The 14,139-nt window shown below is 41.5% G+C and overlaps 1 protein-coding gene across 6 annotated transcripts in view; it reads right to left on the bottom strand.

The window, feature by feature from the left end:
- The window catches only part of ehbp1 (EH domain binding protein 1), a 163,230-nt gene that overhangs the window by 30,061 nt on the left and 119,030 nt on the right, over positions 1-14,139 (bottom strand). For 5 of the 6 annotated variants that reach the window (XM_085477106.1, XM_085477110.1, XM_085477111.1 and 2 more), the window contains 3 exons: positions 9,251-9,389; positions 8,518-8,618; positions 5,768-5,891 (listed from right to left, as the gene is read on the bottom strand). In XM_085477106.1, the coding sequence (XP_085333232.1) occupies positions 5,768-5,891; positions 8,518-8,618; positions 9,251-9,389 (364 nt within the window). The remainder of the gene's footprint in view (positions 1-5,767; positions 5,892-8,517; positions 8,619-9,250; positions 9,390-14,139) is intronic. The other variant, XM_085477108.1, reaches the window with a different exon arrangement.

Genomic DNA, 14,139 nt, shown 5'->3' with positions numbered 1-14,139 from the left:
CTGGTTATATAGCTATTTGAAATGGGAGGTGTGTGTAAATAGGTGCAGGGGCCAGGTAGGGGGTGGCTGAGATATATTCAAAAAGAGGCCAGGGGATTTTCTGCGAAGGCTACATGATGCATTTGAATGCTTCTTCACACCTAAAGCTGAATTTTCAATAAGCAGTGTTTGATATGTTTTTGTCTGTGCAACAATAGCTTCAGAAAATAACAAATCCAAGGTCAGGAGCGTTACATGCACCAGAAGAAACACACTAACAATGAATGGTATCTTCACAGAAATTAAACACGTACAATGAAACCATCACAAACCGAAGCTTTTCAGTGTGTTCCAGCTCTTTTGCATTTCTAAGGTGGTCAGATACCCTAACAAAAGTTAAATGACACAGACAGCCATGCATAAATCATAAATAATGAATATGCTTCAGTTCAAATAGAAATCAATAAACTCCAATAAATATTTGGTCTACTGCAGGAGGTGAAACGTTCTCCTAATGTTGCATGTGTGAAGGACAGTACTCCCAGTGGTGCAAGAATAACAAGTTCATTAGTCGAGGGGGGGTGCCGCAGGAATTCAAATTCCCCCCCGACCCGGGCCCGGCCTCTGATTGGCTGGCTGCGTCGGCATGGCGAGACTCATTAGAGCCCAGCAGTAATTAAGAGTTGTTAGAAAGTGAATTCTCCAACCGCAGATTAGAAAATTAAACTATTTACTGATTACATATTAATAGAAGACAACAATGGCGCTTGCCATAAGCTTGGAAGGCAACCAAGGAATAAATCTGTGTACTTAATTACCATAAACAATGGGGGCATAGAAATGGAGTTTTATGCACACTCCCTCCTGTAATGTGTCTGATATCAGAAGACACTTGACAATTCTTGTTCAATTATCTCTATTATTTAATGTGCTGTGAACTGCCTCTGAGTAAATAAATTAACCACCCCAATTACTTTGGATTCATCTGGGGAGGGCCGCTGCGTAATAGAAAATGCAGGAGAAAGCTGCATTGTGCCCAAACCTAGGGGAGGAGGGGAGGTGTGTGGAAAAGAAGGGAGCATTTCTTTTTTTTTGGAGGGGGGGGGAAGGCTGACTGGAGAAACTGAGATTCACAGGGATAAAAAAGGAATAGAGAAAATGTAAAGACACCCAGAGTGAGAACGTCTATCAAAAACACATGATAAGATAGGTCTTTTAATTTTTAGGTAACCAAATTCCTGGTGGAAAAGAAGAACAAACTCTTTACAGACAGAAAAAGAGAATCTCGAAAATAAAAGGGGAGAGAGAATGACAAAGCAAAAGCATGTGATATCAAAGAAAGGCATACTGTGGACCAGCACAGCACAGAGGATGTTCCCAGGCTTTCTGCTGCTGGAGCAGAGAGATGAACAATCAGTCATGGGTCAGTCGGTCTGTCTGTTCACATCTGCCCGTCACTCCTGCAGCGCTCAGCGTTACCAGAGCACCACTGCACACTGAGCTCACCCAAACTTACCTTGAGAGGTCTGAATCATATGATCAGATTCACTGCTCTGATTACTCTGCACATCCCCGCTCAAAGAGTCTACTGAGAGTCTGAACTAACTGCTTGCCGGTCTGCGTATAAGCTACGCACATATGCATTATTTAACTGATGGTTAACTCTGAGTCAATCAAGTCTATTTGTGCACGGCTTCAGACCATATTCTAAGCTAAAGCTCTCCTGTCCTATAAACAGTAGCTTGGGGGGGGGGGGGGGGGGGGGGGGGGGGGTAGGTTCACGGCAGCTTTTTCACCACAGACTGCCTATCACAACAAAAACGCAGCTTTGGCACTGCAATGGGAAAAGAAGAAGTTGTAATAGGAAACAATGATCAGAGAGCGTTTTCAGAATGTCCAACTCTCCTTCTCTGCCATCACGGAGTCTTTCTGCTCCTCCATCTCTAGCCTGACTGCACATAAGGTTATAAAAATGGGAAGGTGACACCAAAGCATAGCGTCAGTGCTATTTATCAGCATGACAGCAACGATCACAACAATGATCACAATGATGTCAGTGTTGGGTTGTTTATTTTTGAGGTAAAAAATTCACATACCCAAGGAGTGAAGTTATGTGCTAATGCTAAGGTTGATTAGCAAGCTACATCCAAAAACTGTACAGGTGCAGTGCACAGGCACACATCTGATGATTAGTGCTAACAAACCGACAAACAAAATCCTAGAAATCAGGCAAAAATGTCTCGGAACACACAGCAAGCCATATTATTATTCAGATTGTACCAATGAAATGCTTCAAAAGGCATCAGCAGCACAAACATAGTGGTGAGGACCAGTACAGGGACTTCAGTTAGCAGAGGTACAGCTGCCTGCGTCGGGACACCAGTCAATCAAAGCAGTCCCTACAGGTATCCCCACACAGTAAAAACACATTTTACCAGTCTGTTTTTACCTTACAACATAAAGCACCTTGAGGCAACCCTTGTGGTAACTTACACTGAGCTGAACTGAATTTTAACATGGGAGTCTGCTGTTTTCTTTCAGCCACAGGGTTTGTTTTTACACATGAAACACATGAAATTTCGAAAGAATCGGGTTGGAATATTTTCAACAAATTTATCAGACAGCAGGAAACAGTCTGATTCAACACACTCCTAACTGGAATAATAGTTTTGGAGTAGGAGCTGCAACATGTCTGCAAGTCCCAAAAAGTTTTAGGCTGCAGTACAAGTTTGAAAACTACTCATCTTTGTGATGATCCGTCAGTGCACCTCTTCTTCTGCGTTCTGACCCGAGTTGCCCTTCTGTTAAAAATCTTCATTTGTGTAGTTTGTCTAATCTTTTGCTGAGATCACAACTGAACTTAAGCTCAATTAAAACACTGAAAGACCGTGGCGAAGCTTGGCTGCTGGCTCACATCTCTTCATGTTCCATAAACATCATTTTACTCTGGATTAGGATATCTGAAATTAAAGCTGACAGTGGAGTGTGTGTATGAGGTTTTTATTTCTTTGTGTTTTTGTTTTGTTTTTTGAAAAAAAGAGTTCTGAAGGTGATGACAGCTTCACTCGGAGAAGAGTAGTGTTGGTTATTTGTGAAGCAGAGTGTTATCAAAAAAGAAGGCTACCTGCTCAGTCGACTTCCTTCACCAAAATTTTAGTTTTTAACAGCAGATCACGAGTGTGCCAAATCAGCACCACAACGTCACACAGATGCCTGTCGCGTGTGATGACACTTGGTATGTATGTCTGTGCAGTGCCAGTGTAGTGTAAACCACATGGGCACGTGCACAGGGTGACGCTGACGCACAACGGAGGCAGATTTCAGAACCAGTTATTAGGAGAAACACGAGACAAAATAATTTGACCAATAAACACACCGGTGTGCATACACTGAGTGTGCTCATTGAACAACTACCTGCAATGAATAAAACACTTTGGTGGACACTCTCCCTAACATGGTTGCGAAGGAAAAAGGTGTCCCACCCATTATGAGCAAGAAAAAGGTGTCCCACCCATTATGAGCAAGAAAAAGGTGTCCCACCCATTATGAGCAAGTTATGACTAATAAATTTTCTCCTAAGCGGATGCACGCAAGCAAGTCCACACTGGGTAAAAATTAAAGGATGGCTACCTGCCAAAGTAAGGCTGGCAAAGCAAATGATATTTAAACCAAAAATATTAGCGTTTGGTTAGTAGCTACTAAAAAGTCTTTCTATGATCCCTACTAAAGCACCAGTCAGATGTGACGGATCAATAGTAGATATACTGCTTACAGCCAATCAGGCACAACTTCTGATATTCTGGGTCCTGAGAAAAAAAAATCTCTCTCATCTCTGACAGCATATAGAAAGGTGACCTGAGTTGCTGAAGTGATAAAGGTTACTTTAGTGACCACCTGTCATGGGTGAGTTTCAGCCTGAAGACTCCAGACTTTGCCCAAAGGTTCAATCCATAACCTATCGGATGAGTGCTGCAAAATGAGATATGAAAACAGAAATACACTTTCAGGAAGTGAGAAACTTTCCCTCATTTGATGCGACATATTGCCAGTGTTGTACGGATCTGCCTTACATAATGACTACTTCATCATGAATATATAAATATCCTAACACATCTTTGATCAGCGACCAAATGTGACGCTTAAAGGTCAGTTTTATAGTATATAAAACGTACCATATCACCTTTATATATCCTGATAGTGTATTGACTTGTGGAGACCACATTTTTTCGATTTCATTCCACACTCATGTTAGGAGGAGATGAAAAGCGACCAAGGTGAATTTCTCTTCGTGATATCCTTTTATTATTTTGTCCTCGCCTTCCTGTCGTCGCCCTCTTCCTTTTCTAGTGAATCACATTTTCAGGAGGGGACCGCGGGTATATATATTTATATAAAGAAAAATCTTTATGGCTGAAGGTGTTTGAAAGTAAATAACCTGGCGTCTTGCTGGCTAGTTGCCGCTTTAACAGTGGGTGAAGAAGGAGGAGGGGAAAACCCCCCCCCCAAAAAACCAGCCCTTCAGATTGACACAATGGCATGCGCTCCGACAGAGGGAGAGGGCACAGAGGCAGGGAGGGAGGCGAAAAGGAGGAAAACGACAACAACAAACAGAGGAGAGATATCCACCATATCAGGATCCAAATGGGATGGGGAAGGTGAGCGCAAATCCCACCGCCCCAGTTTCCTTTCTAAAAACCCCTTCTTCTATCCTCCCCTGTGTTGCCTTTTTAGGATTTCGGGGGCTAAATCCACCAAGTTAGACGCTGATATATCAGAAAGAGCATGAGAGCTGCTTCTAAATTACTACAGCAAATACTGTACCTACACTCTCACAACATTCACAGACATCAAAATTTTACACTTCTTGGAACCATTTCCCCCCCAGCAGCATTCTTGGGTGAGGAATGGGATGGTTTAGTATCACAAATAGGATGCTATTCTCCAATTTCAGTTAGGGACTCGACGGAGCCAAGGCCCCTCTTTTGGCTCAGCACACTGTCTCATGTCTTAACAAGGCTTTACCCCCAGCCAAATCTTAAATAAAAACCTTCCGAATCCGGCTCTGTACGCCAAACCAGATTGCTTTTTTTTTGCGCTTTTTTTGCGGGTGTGTAAGCATTTGTGTGTGTCTGTCGTGGATTTGTGAACTGTGTCAGTGCTCATGTTGTGTTACCTCATGTTTTTTTTTTTGCCATTTCTTTGCCTCTCCCTCTCTCCTCCCTTTAACTCACCCCCGTCTTTCCTTATACAGCATATCAATGAAGGCCAGATATGTACTAGGGGAAGGAGGGTGTATGTGTGTAGCCGTGCATGGCTGAGCGCACTGTTCAATAGTGTGGATGCTGGCTGGCTGGCTGGGGCCGCGGCTGGCAAACGGCTGCAGCGGAGACTTCGGCTGGGGCTCCGCTATCGCACCCAGTTATCGTTTCCCCCATGAAGGGCTCCCTTATCACCCCAGCCCAGAGAGGTCTCCCTTCTTCTCCCATCCCCGAGACACACTCCCCCACCTCCTCCCTCCCCACCCACCCTTCCCCTCCCTTCTCCACCTCCTCCTCATCCCTCACCCCCCACCCATCCCCTCCTTTCATATACACCCAGCGCTCCGTCGTGCAACATTCAACCAAGAGGGAGGGTGACGAAGGAGGGAGGGCGATGAGGGAGGGGGGGGGCTTCAAAGATTCTCTCTCACACAAACACACACACACCCTGGGCGTACATGGATGTGTGTTTGCGTGTGTACGCTCAATTTGCCAAAACAGTTTTTCCAGTGTAATTGGGCTTGGGGTACCTGTGTCCATGAGATAGCGCAGCCTCTTCTCCACGCGAGCTGCTCGGGCGTCTATGTGCCTCTGCTCGCTCTCCAGTGCAGACAGCTCCCCAACCACATACTGACTGGTGTCTTTGAACGCCTTCTGTCAACCGAGAGAGAGAGAGGGAGATAGAGACAGAGAGAGAATAGTTAGAGGAAGGAAGTATAGCTATATTAGACAAAGAGCTTTAATCCACATTTGTGAGTTCTACATCTACAAACCCACTTTATAGCCTTTTATTAACCACATTCCACTGTATTATTTTATTTTAACACTAAACACTTTGAAGTTTTCTTCAGTAAACATTAGTTATGTATATTAGGTGTGCTAATCATAAAATAAGCCAACTTATTCTACTTTGATAATAAAGCACATTGAAAAAATTCAGAATAAGGCCACAAAATTTCTTTCTCTAAACTTATTGCTTATCAGTTTATTTATGTGTGGTCCATTAAATATCCTGTTTTTTTTTTTTTGGGGGGGGGGGGGGGGGGGGGGGGACGCTGATAAGCTACATCTTAACAACACTCATCTTAACAATGTCAATGAAGAGTTAACAAGGAAACAGAAAACAGGCACTCACTCATCACTAAACGTCTTGCTCACTTCTTAAAGAGTGCCAGTATTTTGTTCGCTTTTCATGCAACAATTTATCAGCCAGTGTTGGCCCTGTTGACATCAGCAGATTTGCAAACAAGATGGGGCTTTCCCAAAATCAGTAGCAGGCATTAATCTGTAGATAGTTAACACTACTGCATCACAGCAACAGAGCTCCACTCTACCAGCTGGCTAAGGCCTTTCTGTGTGGAGGTTGCATGTTCTCCTTGTGTCTGTGTGGGTTCTTTCCAGGCACTCTAGCTTCCTCCCACACACCACAGACATGGATGTTAGGCTAACTGCTGATTCTAAAATGGCCATAGGGTGAGGTGGACTGTGAGCACGAAGAACCGTATGCTTTAGCCCTGTGACAGACTGGCAACCTGCTCAGGCTGTACCCTGCTTCAGCCCAATGACTGGGATAGGCTCCAGTTCACAAAAGTTCTGAAGATATGTTATGTATTTATGTTTTGCTCACACTAAATGCTCATTAACCACACGTTAAGAGAAAATCTCCAAAATCCAGATTATAGTACTGTGATCAAAGATTCTATCACTGTATCATTGGTTATTTTAACACTAAACTAAACACTGAGCTTTTCCTAATAACTGTTTGTTATGTTATTGATTTGAATTTAAATACTGGACGATATAAGTGTGTAAGCCTGGTGTAATGTACGATGAGGTCAGTTATTTTCATAAACAAGATTAAGTAGTTATCCTGAGTTATCCTATGAGCATCAGTGGGGGGCAGAGGCTTTGTTAAACTTCCAAAACTGTGCAAGTCATTAAAACCACCATTTAGCCTTCAGCACTTTGAAGTCAATGTACTTTTGCTTTAGGATGTCTGCATATCCAGTTTATTTACTCCACACTAAATAAACTGGTTAAGATGATTATTTTTTCGATTCAGCTTTCTTCAAGCTCACGACTTCTAATACACAGAGCAACATCAGCCACTCTACACACACACACCTCGCTCTATAACCAGACACTTAATACACACTCCATTTCTGACCTCTCTTCACCTCTGTCTCCAGGCTGTTTGCTATTCTTCAGAGAAACTCCTCTGAGTGAGGAAAAAATGTTTATTCAAATTCACTACTGAGGATGCATCCGAAAAAATATCTCTATTTTACTGCTGATGCACTTCATTTTTCTTAATGGGAAGTAGAACTAGAGAGCAGGAGAGAAAGTTTTTTTCTTTTTTCCATTCCACCCAGGCCAGCACTTTTTCCTCTACTCCTTCCAGCATGCGAGTGTGTGCATCTGTGCGGCTCTGCACACGTGTGATTGTGCAAGTGTGTGTGTGTGTGTGTGTGTGTGCTGATTCCCAACAGCCTTTCCCCCCTCCTCTTCTGTGCGCGCTCTCGCTCTATCACCATATTTTTCCTTGGCAAATCAATTTTACACATGATCAGCCCACTCCCCTTGCCGCGCTCGGCCCAGCCGTAATTAAGAGGAGGGAAATTACCATATATATTATATTAATGCAAACATCATTCAGCAGGTAATTCTTGGCTGATCGGGATAATGGAAAGGTTGAACACCCATTAACCCTGGGGCCCAGGCGCTGGGAGGAGGGTGCTGTGTGTGCGTTTGTGTGTCTATGTGGATGGGACTGGGGTGGAGGGTGCAGGGTCGAGGGTAGGAGAGGGCTGCTTGGGAAGAGATTCACCCCGTGGTCTCTGGTGGCACGCACACACATACGCACACACATAATAACATTCTTATAAACACATTCTTTGTGCACACTGCCTGGAATACAGTGTGAAATGTGTGCGAACACTTGAAGGACGTGAAGGCACACTTCTGTGCAAAGACAGAGCTGATATCTACCATTGTTATAATTAAAATGGCAGCCTAATAAATCAATACTTAGATGTGTGTGAGTTAAAGAGACGACAGTAGTGTGTGTGTGAGGGTATAGGAGTGGACAAGGTTAAAGTGGGGAGGCAACTTAAACTAGTAAGGTGACATACAGGAAATGGGGGGGCAATCAACCACTTCACATCTGACCCCCAAGGTCTTTCTTTTCTGGAGAAAGACCTGTGCTACTATCACACTCACACACTAGTTTGTTGTTGCAAATGGGACAAAACTGTATACACTACAGAAAATATGAACAAACCTCCTCTTCAAACGGTCTGCGAACATCAACCTCTATGGGTGAACCTCTGTCCTCCTCAGCCTTCTTCTGATCCTCAGGAACAGACTTCTGTCTTTTCATCTCTGGAACAATGAAGTTACATACACTAACAGGTGAGAAATCCACCTAATGTCATTTCAGTCTTTATATTTTTAGCTTTACATGAGTCACTGGTCAAAATAATCCAGTGATCCAGTATTTGTGGGTTTACAAAAAAAACAACAACACAGCTACATGGATCTTCATGATTGGTGTGAACACATCATGACAGGTGTATGTAACCTGCTTAGAAAAGCCTCAAATCTTCCTCTTAGTCAGTCATTTGAGCTGAATTGAGTATTATCTGTATTACATATTATATTGTATATAGTAGTCATCTTACTTTCTTTATACTTTCTTTCTATACTTTCTTTATAAGATATTTTCTGACATTTTACAGATGACTCAGTTACATTATGCATCAAAATATCTTATAGTTACTGAGAAACCCCCACAGCTATAAACAAGCCTGCTTTCGAACGTTACTCTGAACAAGTGAATCCTTGTAGTCTTTTGAGGAGTCGAGTTACTGCTCCTCAAAATGTCTGTGGACGTCCTCAACAGTTAATTGCTGTGTGTGAATCAAGTGTCTCCGTATGCAAACATACCTCCTTGGGTAAACAGTGCATACATTGTGTTTGTGTGCTTGTGTGCTTGTGCTGTAACGTTCCCCCACCTGGTCTGCTCTCCACATACTGGCTGAAGGACTTGAGCTGTGTTTTCCTGACTGCAGAGTCCTTGTTGAAGACAACTGGGTTTCGCAACCTCTCCGTGGCTCTGCGCAGCCTCTCAGCTCTCAACTCCTCTGCATTATTCTGTCAGACACCGGGAAAGTCAGCGTTTAGCTTGGTCAAGTATTGCCTACTGACTCAGGAAGACAAAGACCATCAACGGTTGTTTCTATTTCTTAATTTGCAGTTCATGGCATCGCCAAACAAGGTAAACAAAGGGACATATTTTCAGTCAAAACTGCTTCAACACACAAATCATGCAATTAATAAAGCTAACCGTGAAGTAAGGAAAGAAATGCAATCATAGCCTAGTGAGCTGATGATTTTATTTACAAGGCAAGACATGTGGAGAGATGGATAACCCAACTGACAAACACATGCGGCTCAAAGAGACGCGCAAAGAGAGTTCAGACTGCAATAACAGCTGGTGCACAAAAGCTAAAACAAACCAAAAGCACACATAGAAACAGAGCTGATTGTTTAATTTTAAATTACAGGCAATGGCAGCAATTAGTCTGCTGCCTCTTCAAATCTCGTCTATTATTCTGTCAGACTCTACCAGTCACTTAGATATGCTCTCAACCTTTTATTAGGCAGTCGTTTCAAGATTTCAGAGCGGCTCTGTGATTATTGTGATCAAAAACACACATGCACACAAAACTACAGCACTGTAAGTGAACACACCAACTGACAGGCCATGAGATAAATCTGGTAGAAGTTGATATGTTAGCTACATTGTGATTTGTTTGCATGAAGCCCTCTGAAAATACACACACACACACACATACAGAGGCGCACACACTCATTCATTCACTCCCTCACTCATGAGAGAGACAAAAAGGAGGCAATTAACTTGACTTTCAGCAAAACCTCGAGCCAGAAAATATATTCAGATTATGCAAAATGCAAAAAAACGCTATTGTTTTCAAAGCGAACATGTGTTAGAAAGGCACACGCTCGCTTCTCCCGCTATCAAAAACAGCATGCAGAAATGCTTTATTACCAAGCCCCCCAAATATGCCAAGCCGAGTGGAAAAGAAACCGACTCGGGCTAAGATTGACGTCGCAGCAACGTTAATAAGACGGCGAAACGTGTAATAAAGTCGACAATTAGAGCAAACATGTTCCACTGCTTGAAACAGGGGGAGATAGTCAAGCAGCGTGTGCAGTGCGAGGAGGGCTAATAGAGACGGGTGTGGGTGGGAAACGGCGTGTAGACGGGGAGTTGTTAGTTTAGCTTCAGATTATTGACTTTCAAAAACAATGTCAGCAATTAGTCTGTTCTCACTTTGTTTTGTCTATTAGTCTGTCAGCTTCCACCAGCCACTTAAAAACCTTATGTCAAGACAAATTGAGGCAAATTTATTTATGAAGTGTTATACACAAAAGCCCAATTAAACATTTTAAAATGTGAGGACAGCGCTCGTATCAAGGCAACACCAAGGCGATCCAGAAGGATGTTTAACTCTTACACAGCCATGGTATTTTAAAAACAAAAACACGATAAAGTGGAAAACTTTATCAGTGCTCCTGCTTCCTTTATCTATGAGAGATATTATAAAATGCTCTTATGTCATTAATTATGGCTTTTAGTCACATTTCGGTTTAAAGGCGTTATGGCACCACATTTACACCTGCTCTTTATGCCATACTTGGTAGTTTAGAAGTGCAAACAAAGATCATCACCAGTGAGAAAACTGTGCTACAAACTGTCCAACTACCCCTGAAAACAGCGCGTTTGTCAATCGGCAAATACTTCAGGAATGGACATTCACAATAAAATCTAAGTCTATAATGTTAAGAAAACAAAAACAAACAACCATGCCACACCATTTCCTGGGAAAAAGCATTTCTATGACACACAAATGTAATGAATTTCTGGGCTCACAAATGCCTCCATCGGATGACCTTAAAGTTAAATTACTTATTGAGGGAGAAGTAACGAGGAACAGTTATCAAAGGGTTTACTTCCCTCTGATCTGTCTCCTCTCCATTGTCCTATCAAAGTAAAGGTTTAAAAGGCCAAAAATATATTAAAAACAGAATGCACCACTGCATGTGTAGTTCATCCAGAGTGTATGATATTAGATGATATATGATATAAGGTGAGGATCTTGCTTCAATTTTACGTCTTTAGTTCTAACTAATAACAAAAAGTAAAAAAGGTAACAGTCGACTCAATAAAGGTTAAATAATTGTGCTTGATGTTTTTTTGTTGTTTTTTTTTTACTGTGTACCCTCAAATCATTTGCTGACATCCTCAACAGGCTTCTTAAACTCAGTCTTCAAAACTATGAGAATTTCCTGTTCTACATCTTCCAATTAATGTTGCCAAAATGTGTTTTGTTTTTCTGCAAAGGTTTGAACTTTGAGTGTTTAAACAAGAGAGAAAAGTGTGAAAATGTTCGTGCCTGTCTGAGAAAAGTGTATAAAGTGTTTAGTGAGGGGTTTACACCCTTAAAACATCTATAATAATTGTAAAAAATAAAGTTGGCTACCTGGCAGATTTCACGTATCGCGGGTTATTTTTAGAACGTAACTACCGCGATAAACGAGCGACCACTATTTTACAGAGACGAATCGTGATGCCGTTTGAGATCACGATGATATTTTCATACTAATTTTTCAGTATTTTTCCCACCTCGAAATTCATTTTGCTGTTCTTTCTCTTAAATGCTCTTTAAAGTGTTAATACGATGAGTAACTCTAGTCCTTAAATCCCAGCAGTAAACAGAGACAGCAGCATGTATCTGCCCTCTGTTTACCTGATACTTTCTTGGGCTTGGTTACAGAAATAAGGTGGCTTCCTATTGGTTTTAGCACAAAGCATCACAATCACCCGCCAATCCTGGCTTTGCTAAATCAGCTTCCTGTTTGAGTGATTTTAAAATTTTACTGATTGTTTTTAAGCTTAAACTTAAATGGCACTGTGCTTTGCCACCCAGTCTGACTTGTTTGAGTAGATGAGGCTGAGAGAATCGGTGACTTCCTTTATATCAGGGATGTGAAACTTATATTACATCATCTGCCACTTTAATCTTGGGTGAGCCAGACAAGTGAAGCTCCCCCATGTGTCATTGTAAAGAAGTTTACCTGCACATTTAATCCTGGAGATATCTTAATATATATATATATATATATAAAATTAGTGTAATTACAACAATATGTCATTTTCCTACCTGACAGAGAAATGCTGCTGTAGTAAATCAAAGAAATTTGTCAGCATGTCACTTTGATCTTAAAAAGTAAGTAATACATGTGCAAAATTATAGACAAGTTAGCTGGTAGCTCATTATCCATAACATCTTGTAGTTGTGATAAGACAGGTTTTTGTGGACCTAATGTAATGCCCCCCAAAAAGAAAATTCTATGGTAGACAGTGAAAAAACAGGAACTTTCTGTCATTTAACAGTTTATATATATTACTTAATTACTTTTGTGCATTATGAATGGCCATGGGAGAGACATTTATTAGTGTAAAACTTATGAAAATATAGTTAAAAGTCCAAAAATCATGGCAGGGGCCCCTAGACCTTCTGTTTGACAGCCCTGATTTAAATAATTTAACACACATTTTTATAAGCTTACTTTAAAGTGATTTCCTCTTCCTCTGATGATGATTATTACTAATCATTTATTTATTTCATAATATGCATTTCGCTTTGTGCATTTTTTTTTAAACTTTAAGTTACTATCCATTTTGGCTTTCTCTATGTATTCTGTATATATGTATGAAAATGTTATTATTCGCATAAATAAAGATGACAAGATCCATTTATACAGACAATCATGTCAAGCGTGCAGATCTACAGACTTAAACATATTGTGTTAGAAATATAGTTTAAGCAAACAAGAAATACAAAAGCGTGATGCAAAGCAGCTGAAAACTTAGTGCTATTGGTCATATAAAAGACAAAGGTCCATCCAGTTAGTGATTTTATGAATATTTCATTTGTTTGTTTAAAGAAAAATGAAACAATCACTGATAATTGGATGTCAACAGATTTGTTGGATTAATGCTCCTGTCCTTGTCATATTTTCATGAGGATGTTTTTTTTTTAAAGATTTTACCACACTGAGTGGTAAAAGCTGAAGCTCTAACAATATGTGGAGGGAATGGTTTATTTAGCAAAAGAATAATCTAATCCCTGGGGAGACTGATTAGGGCACTGGGCCTGCCTCTCCAATTATTACATACTGTTTAACTGTTGTGAATTGTGACTTGTTCACTAGACTACAACTACAGGTTAAACAGCAGCCACTCTCTTAAAGTTCAGCAGCTGCATTTCAACCAAAAGACAAAAAAAGAGAGAAAAAGAATAGTCTTACATTTCTCTCTCAGCCACACACACCCCCACAAACACACCCACCCACAATGCATACCCACTTGGCTACCCCTCTGTCTCCTTTTTACGCTTTGGGACGAGCAGATATTGGGGTGTAATTTTTACTTTCTGCCGCTCCCCTCTGCATCACTTATCACCGCTATCATCTCTGTGTTGAGCTGTGGCAAGCTGTGGCAGTGGTGATTCAGGGCTTTTGGTGCATGTGAGTCTGTGAATGTGTGTGCATGGGGCTGCGTGACTAATGTTGCAGTCTGCTGAGCGTTGCATGCCCTTATCGTGCGCTGCCGAGGCTGCGCATACACACAATCGCTAATGAGAGGACGAGTGCGTGTGTGACGTTCCTGCAGGTCGTTCCAAAGGCCTGAAGGACTTTTGGGAGACCCGATCCTCTTGGGACAATTTATCCATATTTCAAAGGACAGAAAAAATGAACCCAGTCAGCTGACGAGGGAGAACAGACATGATTATTCACATTCGCACACATTTAC

Source organism: Copadichromis virginalis, linkage group LG13 (assembly GCF_057382275.1).
Source record: "Copadichromis virginalis isolate Kocher_CV1m ecotype Utaka linkage group LG13, C_Virginalis_male_GT1.1, whole genome shotgun sequence".
Lineage (NCBI taxonomy): Eukaryota > Metazoa > Chordata > Actinopteri > Cichliformes > Cichlidae > Copadichromis > Copadichromis virginalis.
The sequence above is the reverse complement of the archived record's forward strand: the minus strand, read 5'-3'. Positions and strand labels throughout refer to the sequence as shown.